At 44.9% G+C, this 13,915-nt stretch overlaps 3 protein-coding genes across 3 annotated transcripts; all 3 read right to left on the bottom strand.

Moving 5' to 3' along the window:
• Positions 1 to 90: 90 nt before the first annotated feature.
• LOC6731730 (importin subunit alpha) lies at positions 91 to 3,222 on the bottom strand. The gene is made up of 5 exons (XM_016179889.3): positions 2,963 to 3,222; positions 2,415 to 2,542; positions 2,031 to 2,344; positions 1,401 to 1,971; positions 91 to 1,340 (listed from the first exon to the last, which is right to left on the bottom strand). Exons 2-5 carry the CDS (start codon positions 2,475 to 2,477, stop codon positions 720 to 722), a joined length of 1,569 nt encoding a protein of 522 aa, XP_016024401.1. The 5' UTR covers positions 2,478 to 2,542; positions 2,963 to 3,222; the 3' UTR covers positions 91 to 719.
• Positions 3,223 to 4,220: 998 nt separating this feature from the next.
• Positions 4,221 to 6,033, bottom strand: LOC6731729 (cuticle protein 19.8). Its single transcript, XM_002078828.4, has 2 exons — positions 5,810 to 6,033; positions 4,221 to 5,300 (listed from the first exon to the last, which is right to left on the bottom strand). Exons 1-2 carry the CDS (start codon positions 5,819 to 5,821, stop codon positions 4,287 to 4,289), a joined length of 1,026 nt encoding a protein of 341 aa, XP_002078864.1. The 5' UTR covers positions 5,822 to 6,033; the 3' UTR covers positions 4,221 to 4,286.
• A 2,999-nt stretch (positions 6,034 to 9,032) lies between these two features.
• LOC6731728 lies at positions 9,033 to 10,616 on the bottom strand. The gene is made up of 2 exons (XM_016179888.3): positions 9,538 to 10,616; positions 9,033 to 9,478 (listed from the first exon to the last, which is right to left on the bottom strand). The coding sequence occupies exons 1-2, from the start codon at positions 10,562 to 10,564 to the stop codon at positions 9,282 to 9,284; spliced, it is 1,224 nt and encodes a 407-aa protein (XP_016024400.1). The 5' UTR covers positions 10,565 to 10,616; the 3' UTR covers positions 9,033 to 9,281.
• Positions 10,617 to 13,915: the final 3,299 nt, after the last annotated feature.

Below are 13,915 nucleotides of genomic sequence, written 5' to 3'. Positions count from 1 at the left end.
AATAATATACAAAAAAAAAAATCCAAGGCCCAAAAATAGGCTCCAATTTTCGCAATGCTCAAATACAGCTTAAATACACACGAAATCTAATTAATCATTCAAACAATTCATTATTTATTGACAACTGTGAATATAAACATGCGATTCGGGGATGAGGACACTAGTGTGAAGGGAATGAGTAGTTGTTGTAATGCTTGCGCGAAGGTGGAGGATTAAAAGCGTTTCCTGTATACATAAATAAATACTAAACAGCCTAAAATATATCCGAAATAAGCTCGAAACGTATCCAATAAAAAGCCGAGCACACGCAAACATAAGGGGCCCCCTGTACAGACGGATTCTGGGAATACAATGATCCAAGATCCCAGCCAGCGCAGCTGCCCGAGCGGTTGCATCGTAAACGAGGAACAGTGCCACGAAGATCCATGCTGCAATCTGTGAATTCTAGTCTAACGCGAGGAATACGGGTATGTTAAAATGGGATTCATGCGAGTGGATTTTGCCAATTATGATTTTAAGCTAATGCATTCGCCTGCGTTTCCATGCATACCTCCAAAGTGTTTGGGAATGTTCGTAAGATGTGATGATGCGTATGTTTGACAATGGCATAGCGTGTGACAAAAAAATAACGTGTAAGCGCGGTCGAAGGTTTCAAGTAGAGGTGTAGTTTGTAAGGCGTGTGAGCGGCGTTTGGAATGTGTGCGGGGTGGGCGATTACTCTAGAACGTGTAGCCACCCTCGGGAGCCTTGGGCTGGGTGGCATTGAACTCGAGGGCTCCGTTGACCTCCTGAGGTGCGAGCTCTTGCTCGGCCTCGTCGTCGGCGTTGCTGAAGTAAGTGTCGATGATGGCGTAGGCCTTCTTGTAGACCTCCTCGTTCTCGTGCTGCTGCAGAGTTTCCAGCTTGTCTAGACCGCCCATCTCCTCGACCATCAAGCATAGGTTCTCGGTGCCACCAAGTTTCTCCGCCAGGGCAAACAGATTGGATAGGCCCGTCTGCACCACCTTGATGGTACGCGGATCCTTTGCGTCCAGCAAATCGATAAAAGGCTTCAATATTTTGTACTTTTCAATTAGATCCACGATCTGTTCGGGAGTGCCAGAGGTCGTGGTGTTTGTTACCGCCCAGGCAGCCTCTTTTTGTGCCTTGAAATCACCCTTCTCCAGCACGGTGCGCAGCTGCTGGAAAATGCCGGCCTGAATCACAGCCTGGATCTGCTTCTGGTTACCTGCCGTGATGTTGCTGACCGTCCAGGCAGCCTCCTTCACAATGTTGCTTTTGTTGTGTTGTAGAAGAAGTCCCAGCCTAGGTAAACCTCCAGATGCAATTACAACGTCAGTCTAATACGAAAAACAGGCATGTTATATAAAAAAAAAGAATAAAATTGTTTGTTTTCTTACCTGTTGATCTGTGCCAGTCACAATGTTGCCAACGCTGCGCAGGGCGGGCACAATAATGCTCGGCTCGTCCATTTGCAGCAGTTTGACCAGGCGCGGCACTGCGTCGGAGTCGACCACAGCCTGAATCTTGGTGTTATCGTCGTCCGTGACGTAGGACAAAGCCCAGCAGGCATCGGCCAGCACTTGAATGTCCTGACTAAGCAGAAGTTGCGAAAGAACGGGCAACAGCCGCTTCACCTGCTCGAATGGCGGCGATGGATTCTTATTCCTGCACAGGTTGGACATCAGCCAGACGATGTTACGCAGAAAAGAGAGCGGTGTCTCATTGTTGATCAGTGGCAAGATTCCGTCAATTACGTTGTGGTGGATGACAATGTCGCGAGCGGCGGCTCCGTCGCCGGCAATGTTGCCCAGAGCCCAGACTGCCTGCTCGGCCAGGTTGATGGACTTGGACTGGAGCAGAGCCACGAAATGCGGCACAGCATTGTGTTCGATAACGCAGCGCGTTTGGTCGGAGGTGCCAGAGGCGATGTTGGTAAGCGCCCAGGCGGCCTCGAACTGCAGCATTGAGCTGTGGCGAATCAGGGGATTCAATAATGCTCCTATCGACATTCTATAACCACTACTCACTTGTTGGTATTCTGCAGGAAGCGTATGCAAATGGGCACAATGCCATGGCCGATCATCAGGTCGATGGGTGGATTGCGCTCCCGACTGAGCATCTTGCGGGCAGACTGCATGCCCAGGAACTGGCGCTCCTGATCCTCGCTGTTCATGGCCGCCACTATCTCGTCCACGGACAGCTGCACCGGCGACTGGCCATTGAGCTCTTTGAGCGGCGACGTTAGATCCTCGTCGTTGATGTTGCGCCGCTTGAACATCTGGTCCTCCTTCTTGGACTTGCGCAGCTCGATGGTCACCTCATGGCGGCGCATGCGCGAGTCCTAGGGCATAAAGTGAGGTTAGCTCCGAACGCAGTTCTGCGGAGGATGCGCAGCATCTTGGGTACATTACCTGCGTGTTAATGCTGTTGGCCTTGTAGGAGCCCTGTCGTGAGTTAGAATCCGCCTTACTCATTTTTGTCGAGTTTTTGTTTTCCCTTTAAAAGTTTAGGTGTTGCTGCTGCGATGAAATATGTAAAACTGAAAAAGAAAATGTGAGTTAATGTCAAGAAGAAGCAGAATAAAGGGCGGCTTGGGATTTTTTTTATCTCTTTCTTTTATTTTCCTGTTCCTTTCGGCATGCAACATGGGCGTAGCCATGAGTTCAAGAAAGGGGGTTTCTTTGTGGCCAGCAACTCGCTGAGCCAACTAGCCAACGTAAGCCAACTAATTCACAAGATCACTTTTTTATGGGGTATACAATCGCTCAAGCCCCTGCGAATTAAGAACTACGCCTTTGGTTGGCAACAAGGCAACAGCTGCAGCATCCGCCATTTGCCGATTCGCGGAAAGAGGGGAACGCGAGGAGGAGAACAGGGAGAGGTGGACAAAGTGATGAACGCAAGTAATAAGCAATGGGGAAAACCGCAGAAAGGAACAAACGAGTGTACACGCACTTACCTTTGCCCTTTTGTATGCGTGTGCTGGCTTTTTTAGATGGAAATTCACTTCACTAAATTTTTCCAAAAATTTTGATCGCCCCCTAACGAAAGGCGAGCACGAGAATTTGTCGAGCGTGTTAGCACGCTGAATGAGCTGGTGAAACTGTAGACAAACGTAGACAGTCTCGTAATCGATGCGAAATTGGAGTCAATGCCTACTTGGCGCCGCCAGAATTTACCGTTTGATTTGAAAAGCAAGCCTTAGTGGCGAACGAAACGCAGATGGCGATCGATCTTTGTCAGTTATCGATATTTGGTGCCAGTGTGAACGTAAGTGCCTAATATCGCATGTTATCTTGCTGTTAACTTCGGATCATGGCGTGCAGAGAAAAATTATGATCGATTTTATAATCCACATAATATTAGTACATTTTATTAGTGATAAATTGCTGAGGTCCATAGTCGTGTTAACGATCGCTTGCCAAGTGGTGAAGCTGCTTTTGTATTTCAATATGTTGTTGTGGAACGTGGAACGTGTGCGCATGCAAGCCGAATTCAGCTAACAGCTGAATAGAAGTTGGCTGAATCTGTAAACCACGCGGGCTAATTTAAATGTTTATGACTTACATTGCTATGCATTACTTTCTTGACTTTACTTTTGTAAGGAAAATCTTCATCTTAAAATAATTTAATAATAATACTGTTTATTTTTATGGCTATACGTTTAAATTCTATTCCATTCCATTACAAATTCCATTAATTTTTTTGCTCAATCTCTGCTTTTAATTTGTTCGTCGAATATGTAAAATGTAAAGCCCTATCCATATTTAATAAGACAAAAATAGCCACCTAAATCAATATTTAATTGGATAATGAAAGGTACTGATTTTATCTGTCTACCTATAAATTTAGAATTTGATTGTCTTTTTTTTCTGCTTGCAAATATGTTATCATTGCACTAATGCCATTTAATCTCTCGATTATCAGTAATAATGCAATAAATGCGCAGATATTTCCGGTTAATGCTCTTTTCATTTTGTTTATATGCGGCTGTCAGAAATAAACAACTTTTTTATTGTTGTGATTGCTGCCAATCGATTTAGTCCCTTTTTCAATTGTTTGTTTTTCGATTCTTTGAGAAGTAATCCGCTAAATTAATGTGGGAAATCAATTATTTAAATCGCCCGCATTTAGGCTTTTGAATTATCAGTTTATCAGCTCTAACGAATAAATTTAGTTTAGTTTCCTTATTTGAATTAGTACACAATTTTTTATGTGTTCTCGAAGTATTTTATTCGTTTTCTTTTTAATTTCAACAATATTTCCGTTCATAATCCAATCTTCTAGGCCGTCTTCTTGTTCTCCTCCGTAACTGGAGCAGCGGTGGTGGTGGTGCTGCTGGCCTCCGGGGCAGATCGTGCCTCCACCACATCGGAATCATCGCTGTCGGGAGCTGGGGAGGATTGACCGGCTGGCGAGTAGGGTGGGAACTGCTGATCCTGGGGATAGGTCTGCTGCTGTTGCTGCTGTTCCTGCTGCTGCTGACCCTCGTTGTAGTCAATGGGAGTGGGTTCCAGCTCGGGCTGTTGGGCCACAGGAGCCTCCACCACCTCACCCTGCTGCTCGGCAACCTGTTGAATCTGCTGTGGTGCGAACACCTGCTGGTGGGGATAGTAGATGGGAGCGGGCAGCGAGGCAACAGGAGCGGAGGAAACATGGACGGGAACTGGAGCTGGAGCAGCGACGGAAACCACTGGAGCAGCCACTGCGCGGGCAGCCACAACCGGTTCCCGCTGGACCACCGCATTGAATCCGTTGATGTCGTCGGCGGTGTAGGTCACTGTGCGCTTGAAGCCATCGGCATCCAGGACGGAGTAGGATCCCACCACATTGCCGCCGTCACGGGTCTCCACCTGGCTCTTGATGTCGCCGGTGATGCTGTCGTGGACGCCGTAGGAGAAGTCGTAGCGCGGCGAGGACTCCAACTCCACCTGCTTTAGAACTGCGGGAGCAGCAGCCACAGTCTTGACCACTGGAGCAGCGATCACGGGAGCAGCAGCCAGGGTCTTCACCACCGGCGCAGCAACGGGCAGAGCGAGAGGAGCAGGAGCCACCGCCTTGACAACTGGAGTGGGCAGGGCATAGGATCTGGTGTATACAGGAGCAGCTGGCACAAAGGTCTTGGCATAAACTGGAGCCGCCTGGTGGTAGACAGCAGCCTGGGCCACTGGAGTCGCATGGTAGACGGCAGCCGGTGCCTGGTAGGTGGCATAGGCGGGATGGTAGCCGGCATAGGTGGCCGCGAATCCTGCGCGACAGGATGCGGCGATGGCCAGAAGGGAGAAAACAGTCAGGAGCTGCACGGAAAAAAGGGTTTTATAAGTGATTTAAATTATTTCAACATTTTTCATTCACTCCATTTTATTAATAATTTAAACTAGTTTTGCTGCAAGATGTGCGCTACTTTATATTTTTGCCAAAAACTATGGTTTGCATTCATACGTGCAAATCCAATACGAAAATCAAATTCCATTATACAATTTTTCAAATCCAATATTAATTTATAATCGAAGCAATACCGATTGGATTGGTTTTATTTTCGTGATTATGCAAATCACAAGTTATGAATTCAGTGGCACTTAAATTGAATTTGCTTGCTATTTTTTGGCCAACACCGAATTTAAACATTTAATCGATATTCATTTTTGCGGATTTATAGAAAAATACATGTTGGCTGGATATTTTTTTTTGAAAAAGGATATAGTAACACACGAGCTGAGGGACTGCCTTGCAAGTTGGCCATTTTGTTGGCCATTGAAATGCCTTTTAAATCGAGCTGGTTAGAGTTCCACTTTATTAAACTCACTTTGCCTGCCATTGTGGAATCACTTCCTTTGCACTGGACTACTGGGCTTGCTCGAGGATGAAGTGGCACGTGCCGCACAGGATGCGATGACTTTCAGACTGACGACTGTATATATCCGTCCGACTCTTGCAGAGACGTCGACTTAATGATGTCGACCACTCCCGACGCACACCACTTTATATGGGGCGTCAGAATTAGCCGCCCCCCCAAAAAAAGAAGTGGCGCCCTCAAGAAAAGAAAAAAAATAAGAAAAAATAAAAATCCGAAGAGCAAACCGGTAACAAGTACAAAAGTGTCTCGGCATCTTGGTTGACAATTTGACAATTGTGGGCCAAAACTGGTTTCGGGTAATTTGTCTTTTTGTCCACGGTTTCGGTACTGCTATCCGATTGAGTTTCGGTTTCGGTTTCAGTTTCGTTTTGGCTTTCCGCTCCATTTTCGATGTCAAGTTCAGCGCTTCCTTGTAGGCCTACTCAGCGTCAGCGAGTTGGTAATTAATTGCGATTTGAGTGCCGTTCAATTAACTTTTCAATTGTCAGCTCGCCACCTTGCAGCGCCCTCTGTCGGAGCACAACGCACTTCGTTTTTTTTTTTCTTGGCGACATGCGCACGCCAATGGAGCGCCAAATTTGCTGTCAAGTTGTCCCTAAAGCCAACTATTTCTCCACCTCCCGCGAAAACACAGGTGACTTGTCAACACCTCAATATACCCCACTATATATATATATATATATATATATATATATATATATTTATATTTCGACTTGGGCGCTTTTGTGTGTCAGTGGCGTTTGCTTCATTGGGCGCATGATTTTCAGTTTTTTTTTTTTTTGGTATTTCTGTCTTTTAGAAAATTTATTATTGCTCCATTTGGTGTTTATTTGGTGTCCGTACTTACAGACATTGGCACAGTTTCACGTAGTTTTGCACTTGGGAACAGAGGCTTGGAAATTGCCAAATCGGATTACTAATTGCAGGCACCTTTACTCACTTTTTTCTTTTATTTCTATTGAATGATGGTTACCAACCAACAAAGGTTGCCAACCAGGAACCAAATGCGCATTGGGTCACCGAAAATGGGTCTTAATTGATAATAACCACCAAGAACCGAAGGTTGACCAAAAAGGCTTTTCTGAGAAAAAATGTGTCAACTCATTTGAGCGCTGTAATTAAGCGGCTTCAAGGAACCAGCCGCTCCATTATGGGCACAATTGTCTCCGGATGGCTGTGAACAATGAGCCATCGAGAGATCGCCGTTCAATGACTCCCCCCTTTCTGGAGGCACACACAAAAAATTGAAAGTGCGTGGAGCGTCCGTGAGCATTCTGTGGGCCATAAACATCCGATTACAGCGTCCAAACACGTAGCCCCAAGCCATCAAGATGCGTAGGCAGACAGGGCACACTTATCGTCCCAGCAGGGAATCCAACATATATATATAAACATATATGCATATATCACATACTTGAACTTGAAAAGTCTTGGGGTATCGGTGAATGGCACACGCTGGATAGAGAGATACATGCCACCTGACTTAGTCCACCAAAAACACACCAAAGTGCCTAAGGACACGCCTCAAAGGAGCTCGGATTTCCATTGAGTGAATCCTTTACTTCGCTTTCTGCCCACTCATGTGTTTGCATGGAATATACTCGTACAAATGGCAGACCAGCTGAATAGAAAGTACCGGGAAATCGATGTTGTTCAGTGGATTCTTTTATGCCTCGTTTTCAGTTGATTTTTTTGTATATTTCTATGATACATTTACCTCGAAATTAAAGGCGTTTGCATTTCTTGATTTTATATAAATAAATAAATCCCTTTGAGGCACAAGGTAACTAAGAAATATAAGATACCAAATTTATTGATTACTTACATAATAGCATTTTATTTAATTGCTTCTAAATTAATTACATTTTTGCAGCGCGCTGAGAACCCTATCTGCACTCGTCTTTTTAATTAATTTAGACAGGTGCGTCGGCTGTCGGTGGGTTAATAGTCAACACTTCTGGCAACGACCCTCTAATTGAGGAGGCGGAAGCTGCAGCTCAATGCCAGGTGAGCCAGGTGGGCCAGGTGGGTCAGGGACAGGAGAATCACTTGCCTATCGGCGTGGCAATTAAAAGCCAGTGTGTGGCTGGCCAGGATGCGAGGGGATCCATTAAGCCCGGCAAAAGGGAGCGCCTGGCATGTGGCATTTGGCATTTGGCATTTGACAAATACTTAACACTATTTGCCCGACTTAATAAACCCGCCTTCGTTGACTTTGCAGCCGCAAAAGGACATGAAAGTGGAAGTGGGGTGCGGTGTGTGAAAGGACACGGAGAGTCCTTTTGGGTGGAAACGGGCACGGCAATGATTGATTGCACGTTAAAGCCGAAGAGCATCACATCATTTCCTTTTTACACTTGACAGGAAATGCATTTTTAGTTGGCGCTGGCGAAATGAGCATCGGTGTGTGCTGCCCGGAAAAAAGGGTGTGGGTGTGGGTGCGGGAAAAAGGATATAGGATAGTGCAGGATGGGGTGCGTCCGGATGCGGAGGTTGCGGAGGAAGCGGAAGATGTACGTATGCAAAACGAAATCACAGCTAGTGGGAAAATGGAAAGGAATTGAAAACAGACAAATGCAAATGCAAAAGCCGAACCTGAACCTGAATCTGAATCCGAATCTGAATCTGAACTGAGTCTCAGTCTGAGCCGAGGCACTCCATGGCCGTTTTCACAGACAATTTACACAAGAATCACACAAATACGAGTACGTAAACATTTTGTGCGAGGCTGAAGCTTGGTCATTGAGCAAACCATTCGCACGGAAAGCCCGTCCAGGTGCAAACGCTTTCCCACCCGCATTTAAGCTCCAAGTTGGCGCACTTTTTGGCAGCTACAGAGAAATCAGATATCGGAGCTATACTTGCACGGACATTCATAAAATTTTCGAAAAATTCTTATTAAATTGAAAAATTTAGAACTTTGCCAAAGCAAAACTAAAATTTAAAAAAAAGGACTCAACTATAGTTAGGACTTCTTTGAAAATCATACATAAATAAGTTATTAGAAACTCTTAAAATATTTTCAAATTACACTTAGTAACTAAGAAGTTCAAAGGCAGTGTGCAGATTTAGAAAATATTTAAACTTAATGATATGAAAATGAAATGAAATAAATTTTAGTTAGTTCAGACTAAAGACCATTGATCATTTCCCACCGAAAGTGACGCGAAAATGACGAAACGAAAGTATTCATGTGATATTTTAAAGCAATTAATTTTTTGCTGATAGCTTATCTATTTAAGTGCTCTATAAAAAGTGTTTTGTTAAACAAACAATAACAGTAACTTGCTATCTATCTGCACTGAATATATAACAAAACAAGAGGGAAATCTAAAGTCCATCGAGTTCCTTGACCATCAAATACCCTTTTCTCTACTCAGATTATCCTTTACAACTTAAAATCTTAATTTATTTAAAAAGACTACTGTAGATCCAAAAGACCCTTGGCATCAAGAATGGCCAGCAGTTTGGTTGCACTCCTGATCACCGCTTCGCTGGCATAAACCGACTCCTGGTAGCGAAGTCCTTCAGGACTGTCCGTGTACAGACTGGAGAAGTCTGAGGTCTCTTCAGATCCATTATAAATCATGCAAGGCTTAAACATGTGAGCCAAAAGACCTGTAAAATGTTAAGTCTTAGAAACAATTCGATGCATTGTTTAGTTTCAAAGTACTTACTCATGAAACGGCGTCGTTCAAATTGAAGCTCATATTCCTGAAGGGTGGGAAAGGAACCCTTAAAGGAGAACTTCTCCAGGTTCGCTTTTAAAGCCTTATAGTGATGCTCAACTAGCTCCGATTCCTTGTCCCTGACCTCTTCCCTCAGAGAAGTGGTGAAGAAGTAGTGCAAGTCGATGGTGGGCGATGTGCAGTTGCTGAACTGAAAATCGATGGCAACAACTGAACGAGGTTCACCCGCATCATCGTACTGGAACATGATGTTGGTGGTCCAGCAATCGCCATGGTTCAATGTCTTCAAATCAATTTCGCCCACATCGTAAGCCCGGGCTCCATACTCCATGATGTGGGTGCGCAGCTTGTGCAGTTTGTCACCATAGGTTGCCTTCAGATTCGGTTGGCCATCTATGAACCTCAAGAACGCCCTGAATAAACCGGCGAAGACCTCCGAATACGCCTTCTTGTCACGCGAAAAGAAGTGGGTGAAGAAGCACTTGGTTAGCAGGTTGGGATGGCGCTCCTGCAGGACTATGGAGGCGGCATGGAACTTGGCCAGCATTTCCAGTGTCAGCTTGGTGTGTGCCATGTCCAGCTGCTTCACGCGGTCCGCATTGACGAACTTGAACGGTGCCAAATCCTCCAGAATCATGGTGTTGTACTCGCGATCCACGGCGATGGCATCTGCTGTTAGCTTTCCATCCAGCCCAGCTTCCTGCAGCAGTTCCTTCAACTTGGGCAGGATGAACTCGTACATGTCCATTTCCCGGGTGTACAGATCATACTCGAAGAAGACCTCCGCCTGGGGAACGTCGGCGGCAAGAGCCTGTTTCACTATGTAGGTCTTATTCACAACCGATCCATCGCCCAGCTGATAGTCCACATAGATGCGGGTCATCACGCCCACGAAGTTCTCTCCTTTCCCCGTCGCTGGCTTCGCCCAGATTCTAAGGACCTGCAGCCGGTCATCCTGGCAGTAAGACCTAAGTTTGGGCTGCAAATACTCCGCGGTTAGCCAGGTGGGTAGCATTGTTGACGTCGTGCGATTCCTCGGACTTCTGACGTCTTAGGTCCGTTGCTCACGGTTATATTATGACGAAATGCTGTCTTATCGGAGAGACTATTAATTATACTATAGTGTACTTGCGATAAGCTATGTAATAGCAATTTGTGTGCTATCACTGTTCCCGAATGATTCCTAAGTTTTACGAGGTCATTGTGAGATTGCGAATTCTACAATGACCAGGTATTACTAGGTATCGCTACATTCTCGGTCTCTAGCTAAATCTACATTCTAGATTTTTGTTTGTCCGTGCTGCAATCGTGATATTGATAATCGTTTATGAATTGATTAAAGCTGCTTACCATGAATACAGTACATTTAAACAGTATCTGGAAAAACGTTTATATTGTCTTGTATATAATTTTATTGTATTTAAATTGTGTTTGATTCCAATATTTAAATGTTAATTATTCGACCATAAATTGCAGTTATGGCATTATTGCTGCCTTTATTTTGCGAACAGGAACTCCGAATGCGAATTGTTGGCAAATTTGGCGTTAATATTTGAGAACCCCGAGCGAATAATCACCTTTCCGCATTCTGTGAATGGAGTACGCACACATTGCTGCGCACACGGGGCGGATACGTAATTGCCAGCCTTGCAGCCCGGCGGATAAGACAAACGACCCGGAGCAAATCGCCGTCATCCGCGTCCACGCCACCCCCCAACCCCCCTCCCTCCCAGGCCATTAGCTATGACCACGCCTTTGTTTGACGCCAAGATGCCGACACTGACAACAAATGCCGCCCAGCCCCATTAATCCATCAAAATTCGGCGTTGAAGCTAAAATCAAAATATGCGCCGGCGGCCGCTGAACTTGAGTGGGTGGATGCGGCGGAAGGGAGGGGTTACACAATTCTGTTGAAAGCCACAATAACATACATACCTCAATTATGAAGTATTCAAAATAAATAACAAAAAATTCGCACTATTCTTTGCATAACTGACGATTTAACACAGCTGTTCCGCCGCTGAAAGTATTAATGCAAATCTGGTATTCCCTTTAAAACGCAACGCCGTCTAATCCCAAATTTGATTGCTTCGGTTACCAAACTAACCTCCTCCTCCTCCTCGCAGTGATTCACTCAATCTCGAAACGACAAGACGACCGCAATTTTCAGCGGGTGCGCAAATAAAGAAATTAATCAATTTAACGATACGATTACAGGAAATTCGATCGCAGGAGCGTAGCCAGGAAACTCAGAGGTTTAAGGGAGAAATAATAAAAAAGATATATATAAAAATTAACTAAAAAAATGTGAATATCTCAAGATCAAAATAAAAAAACATAATCCTATAAAGCTAAAGCTTAGAAGTAATTAACCTATTACTAACAAAAAAAGTGTTTGCGATAAGAATAATACTATTATATGTTTGAAAAAGTGTTATATAGAACAATGATTTCCAATTAATTTTAACTTGACTTTAGATACCCAACAACCATCGCCTTACGGTTTAGTTAGCTAACCCCCTTGCGACGCCCCTGGCAAGGAGCAGATTTCATTGGGCGAGTGTGCCTTCCACCGACGTGGCATTTGTCTGGCCAGGGGCAAGATGAAAAAAGAAAAAAAAATAGAGACTCTAGTCTGCCGCACGCTTTTCGGTGATTTATTTCCATTGATTTTTTACTCGAGCTCCACCAGCTCTACCTCCTCGATTTCGCTTAACTGGCCGAACTGGCTTAGAGATTATGCAATCACGCCGAAAAGAACCTACCAAGTCAATCGGTTGGTGGCCCATTGACGACGGCTGAACAATGCGACGCCTACAACCAAAAACCCCGGCTAATTATAAAGTTGCTAAGCGGATTTGGCTCGAGAACGGCACAAAGAAATCTAGATTGTGTGACAACTTATACTACAGACCGCCCAACGATACAGATGCAATCTTTAGATTCCCCGCTGCCTTTTTAGCCAGCACAATCCATTCATTAAGTGGCAGTCAACTGCAAGAAGATGCAAGCTAATCAGCATAAATTGCATTGCAACGAGCCAAGGGCGGTCCCCCGCTCCCAGCTAATTTGCTCGAACTCCAAAAAAAAAAAGAGATACTCGGGCGATCAAAGGGAACTCGAGGGCTGGCTTAGATCCGGCTAATATACGCTTCAACCAAATTCAAATTCAATTCGAGCCATGCGAAGAAGGCTCTGAGCCAAATTAAACTAATAAAGTCTTCAAACAAACAGAGACGCTCCTTTGTCGAGTACACTGAGAGAAAGTAGGGGTTTCAATCAGTTCAGAAATCAGTAAATATGTTTGGAATCAACTAATGAAGTAGTAAATACTTACTCCTTAAATGTTTATATTCCTTTATCCTTTTAGAGCTTGCAATATAATGTGTTTTCCTTTCAATGTAATTTAACCCTTTTCTTTAAGGACACATCTCACTTTAGCATCACATTTCTTTTATAGGTATGCACTAATTAAAGGTTACATCCTTAAAACCCTTTAAGGCCACGACAATGCGTTTTTCTTCAAGTGTGGGTACAATGTTCACGCACTCTTTCGCTTTTGTTATGCAAAAAAAAGAAAAAGAAAGTAAAAAGAAAGAAGGTCTCTAAGGCAGCGCCATATAGTTTATATCCCTTTTTCCATTTCCCTTTTCCCTTTCTCCTTTTTTCTCGCCCTCGCTGAAATGCACTGCATGTGCGCTGATATTTGCCGCGCAGAATATTTTAATTAAAACCAATTTCTACAATGTCAAACAACGTCAACGCACAGCGGCGTTCGGGGTCCATAAAGTGTTTTTCACAGCCATAAAGAACGGATACGGCGGGCTCAACTGGCTGTAGAGGAGCGGATGTCGCGTGAGCTGCTCCACCAGCGCCACCAGCTCCACGTCCTGCCGCTCCTGCAAATCCTGCATCCCGCATCGCGCATCCCGCTACCCGCTTCCCTTCCGCTGATGATGCCAAAGTGTCAACAAGTTGATGATGTAGGTGTCGCTGGCATGTTGACTGCCAAAGGACGAAAGGACGCGGATTGGGGGACTTACAAAAGGGGAGCCGGCGGCCGGAGACAAAGGCCAATCAATATGCAAAGCAGTCAACATTTGGAGCGACCAAAGGTGTCTGTGCTGTGCCGACGCACTAGTGATTATCGCCCACACACTCGATCCAATTGTCCTGGCTGCAGGTCCTCCTCTAAACACTCATTGTTTGACTATTTGCGCTGGGATGACTGGGCGTTGATTTTTCGAGTACTCACTACAGAGTGCCGAAAGCCAAGTCCAAGGACTCTCTTTTCTGCTCCGTACCTTTTTAGGCGTAAACAAGGACTTCGCCCGGCGGAGTCTGCACTTGCCAAGCCAACGACATT

The sequence above is a fragment of the Drosophila simulans genome, chromosome 2L (genome assembly GCF_016746395.2).
Source record: "Drosophila simulans strain w501 chromosome 2L, Prin_Dsim_3.1, whole genome shotgun sequence".
Lineage (NCBI taxonomy): Eukaryota > Metazoa > Arthropoda > Insecta > Diptera > Drosophilidae > Drosophila > Drosophila simulans.
This window is presented reverse-complemented; position numbering and strand designations above follow the sequence as displayed.